The sequence below is a fragment of the Podarcis raffonei genome, chromosome 3 (assembly GCF_027172205.1).
Source record: "Podarcis raffonei isolate rPodRaf1 chromosome 3, rPodRaf1.pri, whole genome shotgun sequence".
NCBI lineage: Eukaryota > Metazoa > Chordata > Lepidosauria > Squamata > Lacertidae > Podarcis > Podarcis raffonei.
The window spans coordinates 39,666,493-39,680,819 of NC_070604.1; the positions used below are offsets into that span (position 1 = coordinate 39,666,493).

At 42.1% G+C, this 14,327-nt stretch overlaps 1 protein-coding gene across 9 annotated transcripts in view; it reads right to left on the reverse strand.

Annotated features, from left to right (window-relative positions):
* Nucleotides 1–2,046: 2,046 nt before the first annotated feature.
* The window catches only part of ASRGL1 (asparaginase and isoaspartyl peptidase 1), an 84,748-nt gene continuing 72,467 nt past the window's right edge, over nucleotides 2,047–14,327 (reverse strand). For 7 of the 9 annotated variants that reach the window (XM_053381253.1, XM_053381252.1, XM_053381254.1 and 4 more), the window contains one exon: nucleotides 11,017–12,921. In XM_053381253.1, the coding sequence (XP_053237228.1) occupies nucleotides 12,692–12,921 (230 nt within the window). In that variant the 3' untranslated portion in view covers nucleotides 11,017–12,691. Of the gene's footprint in view, nucleotides 2,297–11,016; nucleotides 12,922–14,327 lie in introns of those variants that run through there. The other 2 variants (XM_053381255.1, XR_008329428.1) reach the window with 2 other exon arrangements.

A 14,327-nucleotide genomic window follows, 5' to 3' on the forward strand; every position in this document is an offset into this window, starting at 1 on the left:
GCCAATGAAACGTCGGGAGCCCGGAGAGTCCCGCCGCCACGGACCAGTAGGAAAAGGAATAGAATGCTCCCTCTTCCCCTCTCGTTCCATTCGGAACTCTTCCAGCCGCGGTGGTCTAATAGGGTCGAACAGCTGTGGAAGAGGCTGAGAGAAAGGCGGCCGCCGCCGTACTAGTTGCTGGTTGTGGCGGTATTTATTTGGAAGTGCTTTCGGTGGGCAGAGCGGGTGGGTGCGCGCGCGGGCGAATAAAGGACACGGCTGGAATGTAATACGGCACATGATGGTGAGGAGCTGCAAGAACGTCTGGCTTCAGGCAGAACGTGTGCCTACTGAAACCCGTTTGTGTTGTTACGCGGGTCTTTGATCTTATTATCTTCTTAAGGGTAGAGGAAAGGGTGTTGAATAAGGGTCGAGGAAGAAAGTTAAGAGACGTGCTTAGTTGTGCAAGACAGAAATTAGCCGCTTCCCCTAAATCTGGACTTTGTGTAGTAGGTTGATTAAAGCTGTCCTGAACAGTTGGGAATTTTGTGGCAAATGGAGAATGAGGAATGCATAATGATTCGCTGGGTCCAATTGACAAAATCTGAGTGAGTGTGGGTTTAATTTATTTATTTTTACTTGTGTAATTCAACTTATGTCCTTCCCCACTCCCACCCCTTGAAATTCTAATAAATATTTTTATATTGGGGGATATTGGGTATGCTGTTTTGCAGAATCTGAGTAAACTGCCTTTGTGGCACTGAGTGGTTCACTAAACAATTTAACTAAATATACAGTGGGTATACTTACTAAATCATTCTTTAAAACAAAAAAAACACAACCAGATATTTTCACCGGGCTCTTCACTGTATAGGGAAAACGTGTTGCTTGTTTTTTAAGGGGAGGGCATAACAAATGGCATAATATGGAGTTGTGGGAAGGAGAACGTAGTTGGTATGAACCTTCATATGGTTGTTAAAGGCACCAAGCTTCCGTGCATAAACATTTGACAACATTAGTCTGTACAAATTGCTACTGACTGTGGTTCCAAGCATACTGGAGAAGATAGCTAAGATAGATTGAGCCCCTCCTCATGCACCTTGCTGCATAAAACATGCTAACCCATTGACATGGATTGCACATACTGTTAGCAAACCACGGTTTGCATCTCCAAAGCTTGGTTTGCTTTCCAACTACTGTACTCTTGCCTTATGCTTTTGTACCTTGGAAAGCATCTGTGGCTGGCCGGCCAAACAAATAGTTAACAAAGTGTGCCAAAATCACACATAATACCAACCCATAGTTAAACCAAGGTTCACAAGCCAGCAGCAAACCATAGCTTCAGGTTGTGGTTGGTTGGCATTAAACATTAAAGAGTTCAGGCAAACCATGGTTTGATAAACCATTGTTTAATAAACATGGTTTGGTGTCTTGTGCAAATCAGGTCATTGTGGTTCTCTCTGTGGCTGTAGTATGTGTGTAGATCCAGCAAATGTGGGCAGTCCAGATCATGTGGGTATTACCCACTGTCCTGATAGGATGTTAATTCGGTGTGGAAAAACCGACATGATTGCAACAGTCATAAACATATCTCAGTTACATGAGAGGGCACTATGGGAAAGTGGCACCCATATGGCTGGAGTTGTGAGTGAAGAGGGTGTTAGTAGTACCTTGATACGTCAAACCAACAGAGGAAAGTGGAACAATGGTTCATATGGCCAAACTGTCAAACATTTTGAAACCTCTGTTGCCTGAATACACATTATTTGATCTTGACTTCCGTCTTCCAAAGCTATAGGATTTGTTTCCATGATAGTAAACCTCAACAACTTGACAGAATCCATGCAAATTGTTGTTCACAGAACCAACCGCTGAGTTTCTATTTGTAATCAGTAATGCTTTAAGGTAAAAGCTTGTGTACAACACTCTTAAGTACAAGTTAGTATTGAATGTGTTGTTTCCCAAGCTTGTAACCATCATTTATTATTACAGTTATGTTGCAGAAATTAGAATGGTAGAATATTCAGCGGAGTGACCTGTCCTTTAGTAAGTCAGACAGCAAGGAACTTTCCATGTCAAAGAAGCTTTATTCTTTCCTTAATTAACATGAGTTGTTACTTAATAAAATCTGCTGCCATAAGCTACTTATTTTCTTTGCAGCAACGAGATGAAGAGGTGATGATACATTTGCCACCAAAAGTCACCACCCAAATACAAAGTAGGCAGTGGACTTGAGCTCACATGCATATATACATGATTTGTGAATAGAATTCATCCTCCGCTAAGTGTTTCACAGCGATGGTGCAGTGAGGAAAAACTGGAACAAAAGGAAAAGAAGTGGTTAAACAAGACTTTTGAAAAACTAGGCATACAAGTTGCATCAGAGTTGCTGCGTAGGAGGCCAGGAAAGGAAATACACTCTTGTTCTGATTCAGTACGCAAGCTTGAATAGATTTAATTAAGACTGCATACATTACACTGCTAATGAGCAAAAGACACTGAATGGTATTTGAAAAGTATCACTTTCTTCAGTTTTGCAGGTTGATCTCCAGAACACTTGCACTCCCACAATTACCAGCCTCCCCCCCCCCAAAAAAAAAATGTTTGCAGAACTGGTGACTACCGGATTATGGTTATTTCCACATTAGAATACCCTTAACAAAAACATTATATGTCTGCATCCCTGTATGCATTGTTGGAACTCCAAACACTCTTGGGTTTGTGCTTGTATCTATTATGTGTTCATTTGAAGAGGACTAAGTACACCTGCTTACAGTACACTCTGAAAGTTCTCCAGTAGATAGTTGGAATATCTGGCAATATCTGGTATACTGCCAGACAAAATAACTAAGAGGAAACAATTGTCACTGTTTAAAAGAGTGGCTACATAATTAAAATGAAAGCAGAGAGGAAAAATAGTCCACATAGACCCCATTTGGGATAAAACAAGGTTCATAAAGGTGACCTTGGGACTAAGTTCAAAAACATTGCTTGCATATTGCCACTGGTAGTCTTTAACACGAAGCAGTCTCTTTCCTGTCATGTTGGTACTGTTTTGCAAAGTATGTTTGCATATAAATATTAATCAGCAAAGTCACATGCTATATATAGTCTCCCACTTTTCATGGGACTAAAACAGTTGATGCAAGATTTCTGTTTACACAAATACTAACTTTCAGACTTTTGGAAATGAAGCTGTTTTTGTTATGGCTATGAGTTGGACAAGCATAGTTCTGTATTCAAGAAAGCAGCAAAGCAGAGATCTTATGGTCAGGAAAAAATGACTGGACTCCTGCCAGAGATTATACTTCTTGTCAAAATTTTAACAAAACACAAGCATTGTACGTATTAGTACTATGTGCCATTAAAAGGGATAAGTACTACACACAAACATATTTAGTATGTTGGCATCATACCAAGATGACCACTGATTCCAGGCATGCTTTCTCAGGGTCCATGTTTCCTTATGGCAGGGATGTCCAACAGGTTGATCGGGATCGACTGGTTGATCCCCGGGAGGTTGCAGGCGATTGTGGGCTCATTTTCCTTTGCTTTTGCCTAAGAGCACCCGGCCCCACCCCTCTCCCTTGCCTGGATTTTCTCTTGATCTCAGAAGATGGAGTTATTGCTGTGAGGCAAAATGCTTCCACAGCGCTGTTTAGTTGAGCGATTAAACAACTTTGACCCAAACCCCTAAAAAATGGGGGTAGATCACTGCCAGATTTTAATTTTGAAAGTATTCTATTCTGTGTCATCCAAAAGCATAATATGTCTACTGTTGTGCCTTCCTAAATGTATATATTTACCTTTGCAAATCATTGTGAAATATGAAAACTGCATTTAAGAAAACTGAATATCCTTGGTCAACTGCCCCACAAGTGACCCAGTATATATATAATCTCAGACACTTTAGGAGAGGTGCAAGATATAAAGAGTGCCCCTAAATGCATTCAGTACATTGGACACATTGATATTCAAAGTGGCAATTTGACCTTCAAAGGACCTGTTGTTAAATTAATTACAGTGTTCTGTACATAACACAACAATCAAAGCACTCCAGAATGAAGCACTTTAACAATAGCTCTTTTAAAAGAAACATGACAGGGAAAGAGGCTGCTTTGTGTGAGCTGTTTCTTTAGATATTAGTAATACAGACTCAGAAGAGAGGAGGGTTGCATGTTTCTCCATTAAGAACATGAGCCGCATGTTATTAAATTTTACCAGACAATTGATAGATAGACGTGTCATTCTGCACTATCAGCACAAAAAACCCCAACGCATCAACTTCATCCTTCACACATACAAGCATGTTCTCAACAACTTTTGTGTCCAGATTTTCACTTTTTGGAATATGACAACCCTTACCTCAGCAGGGTCTTCCTCTGACTCCATCCCACTCTCCAATGCTTCTGTAAATCCTAAAGCCTAACCTGAGCCTGGGCTGCCCGCGACAGAGCTCGAACCCAAGCCCAGACTACTTGCACCAGAGTCTGAACCTGAGCCCCTGTGCATTCACCATCCATGTATAAGACGACCCCCAATTTTTGACTTTATTGGGAGGCAAAAAAAATCATCTTATACACGGAAAAATACGGTACCTTTTTAAAGTGTAGCACACCTTGCATGTAAAGCAAACAGCTCAGGAGGTGATTACTACACTCCTTATTTCATACGCCATTCTCCAGCACAGCTTACTAAATATTACAAAGCCTAGTGGCCTGGGTCTCAACAGCCTTAATTCACCACAGGTCCTAGGATTCTCTAGGGCAGGGGTGTCAAACTCAAATTCATCGGGGGGCCGCATCAGCAGTTTGGTCACCCTCAAAGGGCCGGTTGTATCTGTCATATCACAGGATGGCATGCGCTCAATATAAAAACAAGTGGAGGTTTCCTGAATGCATGTAAAGTGGAGGTTTCCTGTGTAGAACGGCCGGCGCTACACGGGCCACATGACGAGGTCTGGCGGGCCGGATTCGGCCCGCGGACCTTGTGTTTGACACCCGTGCTCTAGGGGAATCCATGTCCATTTAAAGTGGTAGGATACTGCTTTAAATGTCTAGTGCAGTGGGGCCTGAGCTCTAAATATCTATCTAGCAGGGATCTCCAATAAAATCCCCAAACTGCCCCCACAACCCTGTATTTTGTTTCTGTTAACCTGTGAACTGGAGTTGCCTTTTCAAGCAAAGAAGTTAAATTTAAATCGAAGAAGTGCAGTGCAGGACCCAAGTGTTCTACCATGAAACCCTTTAACTATTAATGCTGTTGTAGGAGGAGAAACGCTGTCCTGAAAGTAGTTACTGCTATTTCTTCAGCAACCAACCGCCTCTTCCCTGTGGAGTATGTAAGGTCTGTTACTTACAAGCACAGGGGTCAAAGCGACTGCAGCACCAGCTGTGCTCTATCCACTTCGCATAGGCAAGACAAAACAGATTCCACCAGCAGCTTAGTCCTATGCTGACTTTGAATGTTGCACAGGAGAGGATGGAACACATGCCAAGTGATTGATAAGAAATAGCAGAGGCGCAATCCAGCTAGCAGTTTGGCACTTTTAGGCCCCACGTGCTTGGACATTTCCCACACGTATATTTGCATGCTTGGTGCTATTTGATTTCAAAAGAAAATGCGCTTGTGGACCATGTTAAGAGTCTGGAAGGGTGTAGGAGAGAGAATAAAACTCTAATTTCACAGTAATGAAGGCAGAAATGCTTGGACTACTTGACAAAGCATTGTTTATCAATTCATGAACGCCGTGGGTGCTTGGAATTCATTGCTATTGAACTGGTTGGGGAAAAGGTCACATGAGGAGGAAAGGAAGCTTTGACTTTCACATGCCTGTAATTGCTAAGGAAACTTCTTTTTGGGTGGTCACAAATTCAGTACGCCTTTGGCTCTCAGACAAACAAACGTAGAGCTACTGCATGTAGCAGGGTTTTTGTTTCAGGGTTTTTTTTTATAAAAACAACAACCCCCCACACACTACTGTTCGACCTGTTCATGAAGCAAATGAACAGTCACCATTTTTTACTTTATTTTACACATTGTTCATTTGAAGCTAGCAAGAAGATGGTCTCAAGCTGTTAAATAAATGGAAATCATAGCTGTTTTGTGACTATTCTTAATTAACAGATGATTACAATGCAATAGCTTCTTCAACAATTCTGCCACTGTCTATCTTAGTTTGAAATGTAGATGTTTCCAGAGGCTCCTTTTACAAATCCCTTTTTACAAATGCTAATTCAGCATTTATGCATATATTTCATGCAGTCAAATGTCATTCTGAAGGCCCAAGGGAGGAATTTACAAACACACACAAAGACACACTTGAAAATTAGGGCAATGGCAACCATTCCTCTCCCTTTCCCATTGTTTTCTAGTTTGGAGAGACACTGAGAAATAAAAGTTAAAGTTCCTCATTCAAAAGACACATTCTATGTTCCCCATACTATTGAAACAGGTTATTTTGAAGTCAGTATTGTTCACTCAAGGCAAATACTGTACATACTGCCATACAGCTTCATCAACTATGAACCTTGAAATCTGGGATCCTCTCCAAACCAATGCCAATGTTTTGCAGTCCTTTTGCAGTGTTTTGCAGTGTGATCCCCACATTTTGCAGCACCTACCCAAACAGAGTAATTGGTACATCAAACCAGTTAACACCCAGAAATCCAACATTCTCCGATTCACTCCAAACCAGTGTTAGTAAAGGTAAAGGTAAAGGTACCCCTGCCCGTACGGGCCAGTCTTGACAGACTCTGGGGTTGTGCGCCCATCTCACTCAAGAGGCCGGGGGCCAGCGCTGTCCGGAGACACTTCCGGGTCACGTGGCCAGCGTGACAAAGCTGCATCTGGCGAGCCAGCGCAGCACACGGAAACGCCGTTTACCTTCCCGCCAGTAAGCGGTCCCTATTTATCTACTTGCACCCGGGGGTGCTTTTGAACTGCTAGGTTGGCAGGCGCTGGGACCGAGCAGCGGGAGCGCACCCCGCCACGGGGATTCGAACCGCCGACCTTTCGATCGGCAAGCCCTAGGCGCTGAGGCTTTTGCCCACAGCGCCACCCGCGTCCCGCGTCCTTTAAACCAGTGTTAAAGTTTTGCAATTGTTTTGCAGCGTTTTCATTACTTATCCATTTCATAAACAGAATAAAAGGCAAAAAAGGCAAAATGGCTGCCCGTGTTCCCTATGATTTGTGGACACAATAAAGTTGCCCAACCACCCAATATTTCCCATGTTTACTTTGTCCTCAAGACACCTTCATAACATGGTTCAACCTTTCCAAGATGACCATTTGCCATACCTGTCCCTACCATTTGTCTAAATAAATTCCTTCTAGTGTTTTTCAGGTCAGGGTTTTCACTACAGGTGCTACCATTAAAAAGTGGCCCATTCAATTCTTTGCAGTTTAGGCCTGCATTAGCCACATAAATGTCAATAACACTAAGTGGGGTAACATACCTATGGACTGCTTGGTAATGGTTTCCATTTCTTGAGAACATCGCAACCCATAATGTTTGCACCTTTTGATGACTCCACCGCATATGGTGGTAAGTGCCCAAATCAGCAGCCCTTCCAACAGGTTGCCACAGATGTTTTAAAAATGAGTGAGACTCTTCTCAGAGTTCAATACCACTCCTATCCAAGTGCAAGCATTTGTCTTCTAGTTTGAGTTGATATAGTCCTAAAGGGAGGCTTCACCCATTTATTGTCTCAGTCCTGTCATCTATTTGAACAAGCCAATTCCTTCCTATGAAGGTGCTGTGGGATCCAATATGCTCAGAACATCACTATTTGTGGAATCAATCTCAATTTTAAACCTAAAGAAATACTACCTATAGATGATAAAGCAACTTTCCATTGATTGAGTTAAAGGGAACACTGTAACTCCCTATTTCATTAGTTTCTAAGATTCTGAACATCCAGTTTCTACATGTTTGTTGAAAGGTTGCAAGATACTGTAATGGCTTTAGCTTTCTGCAAAGATCCAATTATTTCCTCTAGCAACATAGGAGATGCTGAGGTACAGCTTTGATTTTCATTATTGATTGATTTTATTAGATTTTATTTTTTATCTGCCCTTTACCATAGGGTCCCATGAGAGCAGGCAAACTCGGCCCTCCAGATGTTTTGGGACTACAACTCTCACCATCCCTAGCTAACAGGACCAGTGGTCAGGGATTATGGGAGTTGTAGCCCCAAAACATCTGGAGGGCCGAGTTTGCCTATGCCTGCATGAGAGGTTATAACAATAAAACATACAATTATAAAAACAAAACAGTTACATCTATGAAACAAAACAAAAAAGTAAAAACAATTAAAAACAATTCTCTATATAAAAAGTTTAAAATAGTTCCAATGCAGATGCGGACTGGAATAAATATATCCACTTAAAAGGCATGATGGAAGAGAAAGGTCTATTACGTAATAGAAGAGAATTCCGAAGATTACATTCTACCACACTAAGGGCAAGATTCCTAGCTGATTTAGCCCAGTAGCTAATTGGCAGCTGATGGAAATCTGTAGTAGGGGTGCAACACATGGGAGCAATATAGCCTGCCCCAGTGCGCTAGCTACAGCTTCCAGACCAACATCAAGGGCCACCCCACAGGCAGCACATGGCAGTAATCCAATCTGGAGGTTACCAGTGCATGATTGTCGGTAATCAGGTTATCCCAGTCCAAAAATTGCCGCAGCTGTTTTACCAGTGGAAGCTCATAGCCATTGAGGTCACCTGGGCTTCTAGCAACAGAGTTGGATCTAGGAGCACCCCTAGACTATAAGCCCGATCCTTCAGTGGAAGTATGACCTTGTCCAAAGCAGGCAATTGACCAATGATCCGGACTTAGGAGCCACCCACCCTCAGGGCCTCCATCTTGCCCAGATTCAGACTCACATTTGCTGGCCCTAATCCAGCCCACCACTGAAAATATTAAAACAGCAATAAAATCTGCTGTTTACTTTGGGCCATAACCAGATGATGTCATGAATGCACAACAAACACAAAGGCTAAATGATCTATTGCCACCAAGTAATGGAGGATGACCACTGGCTGTGCTTTAGTTCATACACCACACCATAACTATTCCAATTAAACTGGAATTATGCAAAATATACAGCAAGGTCCTCCACACTGGAACAACGGGTTCTGTGAGGGTCGGTGTTGCTAAGCAGATAGCTTGCTATGTTGCCAGGCATGCATAATGGGCAATGCTCTTTATGTCTGAGTGCACCCAAGTACTTAATGAGCTGCATGCTACAATGCATTACATGGTTTAAACTCTAAGTGAAGCCGTAGAGATAAAGGGTCAGAAGTGTGAGCTCGAGAACTGATGCACACATTTTATTTACAACACAGCAAGGTGCTGATAATTCATTGGTAAGTGCAAAAAAATGGGACCTTTGAAGAGAGAGTGAAAGAGGGATCTGCAATGCAATCAAATACAGTTTGAATCCAGAAAGTTCAGCAGAAAGGGTAATCCTGGGATGCTTATTGAGTCAAGTCAGTTCCTAATCCTCCTGCCAATAGATTTAGGAACTACAGAACACCAGGGAACTCATTAGGTATGTCCAAAAACATGTATAGGATTTCCCCTCCTCTCCTCTTTTCCTTACCTTTGTACCTGTTGTGATGTTGCGTGAACAGCAGTACATTCTGAGACACACCAGGAATTATTTATTAATTAACCACCCACTGAAATTTATGTCATATAAATCAAACAAAAATGAAGTATCTTGCGAATTCATTTATGAACAGGGTTACCAAGTCTTCGATCCCAAAGCCTGAGACTCCAAAGCAAATCATGGTGATATCGTAAGTTTCTTAAGTCTTAAAAGGCAAAAATCTGGCAATAGTACAGAATCCAGCAGCAAAGAGGCAGAGCCAAGACATGTGAAAACTGGGGAGGGGAGGGTGTGTGAGCAGGGCAGAGGGAATCAGAAATACATTTTTCTCCCCTTAATTATTTTGTGAGGATTTTCCTCCATCTATATATTGGCTAGTGGGAAATTTAAGGGGGGGAAATCAATCTCTTATGCAATGTTTTATTTTCTAAACCATGAGTGAAATGGCATTCTGCCATGGAACATTGACTAAAGAATGCAGCAAGACACAGCAATATGGAACTCACCCGCCCACACCAGCATGCCAGATCAGAAACCACTTTTGCAATATTTCCAAGGTTTAAAAGCAAGTTGCTGGGGAAAGCGAGGGGGCAGATAAAGAAGGAAACAAGGGCAAGAAAAGGCAAGTGTCCCAAGGGGGGGGGGCATGCAGATATTTTGTGTACTGTGGTCTGAACTATGTGGATAGACAGGAAGCTGAACTTTTGCAGGGAGGGAATGCATGCCCCCCCCTGCCCCGGATCAGAAGTCAAGCCAAGAAGTCACAACAGCAACCACGCTGGATGACTGCCAAGTTAAATGAATGTAAGGAATGGCCTGTCCTAGGAATTCATTAGGCATTGTCACTAGGGAGGATGTGACTGTTTGGGAGATGTGACGCAAGTCTGACAGGGCTGGTTCTTGAAAGGCACGGCAGAGGCACCTCCCCAATTAGAGGTATCATGTTTATTTGTTCTAGTGCAATTTAGAAGCAGCCCCCCAACTCATATTATGTTAAAATGGTGCCTCTCAAAGTTGAACAAATCCAACGGCAAGGAAAGGTATGTTCTCCCTTTATGAGGATATCTTCTTAAAGGTATGAACTGTTACACCACAGATTCTACAATTAAAATAATTGCCTTAATTTTAAAAATGAATATTTTAATAGAGTGGGAATGGGGAATCTGCTACTTAAAGAAATGGCTGTTGATATTTCACAGATAAAAGTAGTACTCCAGCCATGTGCTGTAAATATTCAATTTTTAAAAACCACAGTATTATTTTTGTTTCCGTGAAAGGCTTATCAACAATAAACTTGAATCTACTCTTGTTGTTCTGAAAGAAAATGCATGTGTGTGTGTGTGTGTGTGTGTGTCATTTAATGGAAATTTGATTAGCTAAACAATACACTTGAGCCATAAAGCATGCATGAGTAGTCTACTTTTAAAATACACTGTACTAGATTTTATTGGCATTTATTTTCATAAGAAAATGTTGTGCATCAACATAGCACTGATTATTTCCCAGATGGAAAAAGTGGTATGGGATCAAGGCAATATCTAAATAAGACTTAAATTACCGAATTACATTAGCATGAAAAGAATAAAAGGAAAAGCATGGGATAAAATTACAAATACCTTATCTAAAAATGAAGCATCTTCCTTGTAAGTATTATCATGAGAAAATACATTTCACTCTGTAAATTTCTATTTCTATAAGTACCTCAAAAAACATATTACCATATAAACACTAGTGCAACTTTATGCACAGCAGCTTATTCTTGCAATTAATATACTACTTCAAGAAAGACACCTATCATATTATTTGACTTGGCCTTTGACTTGTCATACAATCAAATGAAAATCTGCTATCTCAAAACAAAACTTTTGCATGTTTCCCTAAACATGAGAATTATTATGTCCCTACTTTCTTTTCTGTACTGATTGTAAGTAGGAAAAAAATGTAAGCAAATTTCTTAATATTTCAGTTACAGCATTTGGGAGTAACCTATGGTTGTGATCATCCCACTTCTTCTCAAAGTTTACATAACAAAAGCTCCTGAAATGAACAGAGTGTGGAACTAGATGATCTTCAAGGTCCCTTCCAACTCTAAGATTTTCCCTCCAGTATATAAAACCATAGGGTTGTTATCATGCTGCAGTTTACTTCACCACGGACAGGTGGCACTACAAGCAGCAGTGTGGACGGCCAAGGCAAAGCGAGTAGAAGGGATCCAGAGGATGGAGATGCAGGTCTAGGCCAAGGAATTGGAAAATGGGTAGCATAATGACCTAGGGAAGTGGCCGAGGAAAGGTGGGTAGGAGTAGGAGAGAAGAAGGCGACAAAGACTTTGGATTTGACATCTCGCTTTATCACTACCCTAAGGAGTCTCAAAGCGGCTAACAATCTCCTTTCCCTTCCTCCCCCACAACAAACACTCTGTGAGGTGAGTAAGGCTGAGAGACTTCAGAGAAGTGTGACAAGCCTAAGGTCACCCAGCAGCTGCATGTGGAGGAGCGGGGACGCGAACCCAGTTCACCAGATTATGAGTCTACTGCTCTTAACCACTACACCACACAGGCTCAGGAGAGATCCAGAGGACAGAGACAGAGGCAGGCGAGGTGTGAGCAGGCCCAGGTGAGCAGTTCAAGGGAGGCGTGATGGAGGGATACAGAGGACTGTGACATGGGCACATAAGATAAAAGCAAAAGTGTGATCTGGGACACCAGACTACGTTTGGTCTATCATGGACACTGGTTTCCAAGCATAATCACATTATAGGAGAAGCTGCCTTCAATATAATGGCCATTGTGAAGACTGCATATCTCATCAAATACACCCCACTGAAGATGTGCATAGTGACTTTCTGCAATTCAGTTGTGTGACTAAGAAACCAAACCTTTGGATAGCTTATATATGCTCACAAAAGCCATCCTTAAGCCCACTATATCTCCTTCTAGATTTTAGCTTGGCTGCAAAAAGACCAGCACTGTGAATATCTGAACTGGAATTTGGTGAGAAGATCCTTTCAGAAAGGGGACAACAGATTCAGTTTCCGACGAAGGTCTATAATCTTGATTGTGCTGTGTTACTTCCACTTCCTTCACTTCAGCTTAGGATCCCAGGGAGCTAATAGCTTCTTCGGCAGGTTGTGTATGCCACTCCCCAGCATGAATGCCATAGTGCAGTTGGTCATCCTTGACTGTAGCCCAGGACATCTCCTGGGTGGAGCATCGTGCAGCCCAGTCTCCTGAATTGCTGATCACAATGACACCACCCAATCCCCCGACTCTAGTTTTCATGCAATCTAGGGCAGAGTCAGCAGCATCTCCTGGTGATTTTCCTGGGGGGGGAAAGTTCAAAAACATGTCAGAAATTAAATAATTTTGAGCAAAACCAATTCAGGCTGAAAGGGTGCCCTTGAATCTTTCCAGATTAGCCAATAACAGGCTTTTGCAGCAGCTAAAATTCATCCATATAATATCTCTTAAACATGGTGGGCATGATCCCAAAAGTACGTGAGTAGCTCCATGAGTATAAGAGGTCATTAGCTTTGTTTTTTACTCAAACAGTGGCCTACCAACCTTCTTTTGAAACAAGTGTTTCAAACACAGGTTAAAACTGGGTTGTTGTTTTTTGTGTGTGTGTGTGGGGAATTCTACAGAGATAACCAAATCCCCTTGTGTAAATCTAAGAAACCTTTTAGATCCCAACAGTCAAGTATGAGAATTCCTGACCCCTCTCCAACAAGACATTGCAAAACTCTCTTTGCAAATAGTACACCAACTTACCGAATCAAAGCCAGATGGTTTATGGCCCCTTAGTCCAAATTCTAGCTATGTTCACTATACCTTGCTATTCCTGAGAATCATTCCTTCAGCTCTTACTAAATACCTTAAAATGAAGAAGATTCCACAGCCTTTCTACAACTGAGTTCCATTAGCCAGCTGTTCTAATGATTGACAGAATACCACAAATTACTTTCTATTTCTTTCCTTTGCTAAAAAGAAAGGGAAATAAAAGGTGATAGATACAACTGATGGGCCTAATTGTATCATGGGGGCACAACAACACAGAAACCATTCTGTGCTTTGTCCGGCCCTCAAATGTGTGTCTCCTATATATGGAGTTGTTTTAAAGGTAAAGGTAAAGGGACCCCTGACCATTAGGTCCAGTCACGGACGACTCTGAGGTTGCGGAGCTCATCTCGCTTTATTGGCCGAGGGAGCCGGCGTACAGCTTCCGGGTCATGTGGCCAGCATGACTAAGCTGCTTCTGGCGAACCAGAGCAGCGCACGGAAACACTGTTTACCTTCCTGCCGGATTTGTTTTAGTTGTTGGTAAATTGGCAAGAAAAAAGTTCAAAGGACATTGATAATCTTTATCGCCAGGATTTATGATATAATTGAATCCCAATACAAACCAAAGTATCATTGTGGGATTATTTTGTCACTGTTGTTTTATATATATCTATATATGTTTTTGGTAGGTCCGCAAATCGAGACCTTCAGACATTGTTTAGTTCAAGTGTACAATGTAAGCATGTCATCAGAGACAGCAGTAACATTTAATCATTTTTAAAGATGACATGATGCCCTGTAAACAAAACCCATCTGAGACTTCCGGTCGGCGCCAGCGTTTAATGGCGGTCTCCTGCTGAGCTCCGCTCAGGGAGACTACTCCGTGAGTTCGGGTCCGACCGCTACGGCGAAGCGGGGACCCCTAAAATCACAGGCGCGGAAGCCTGTG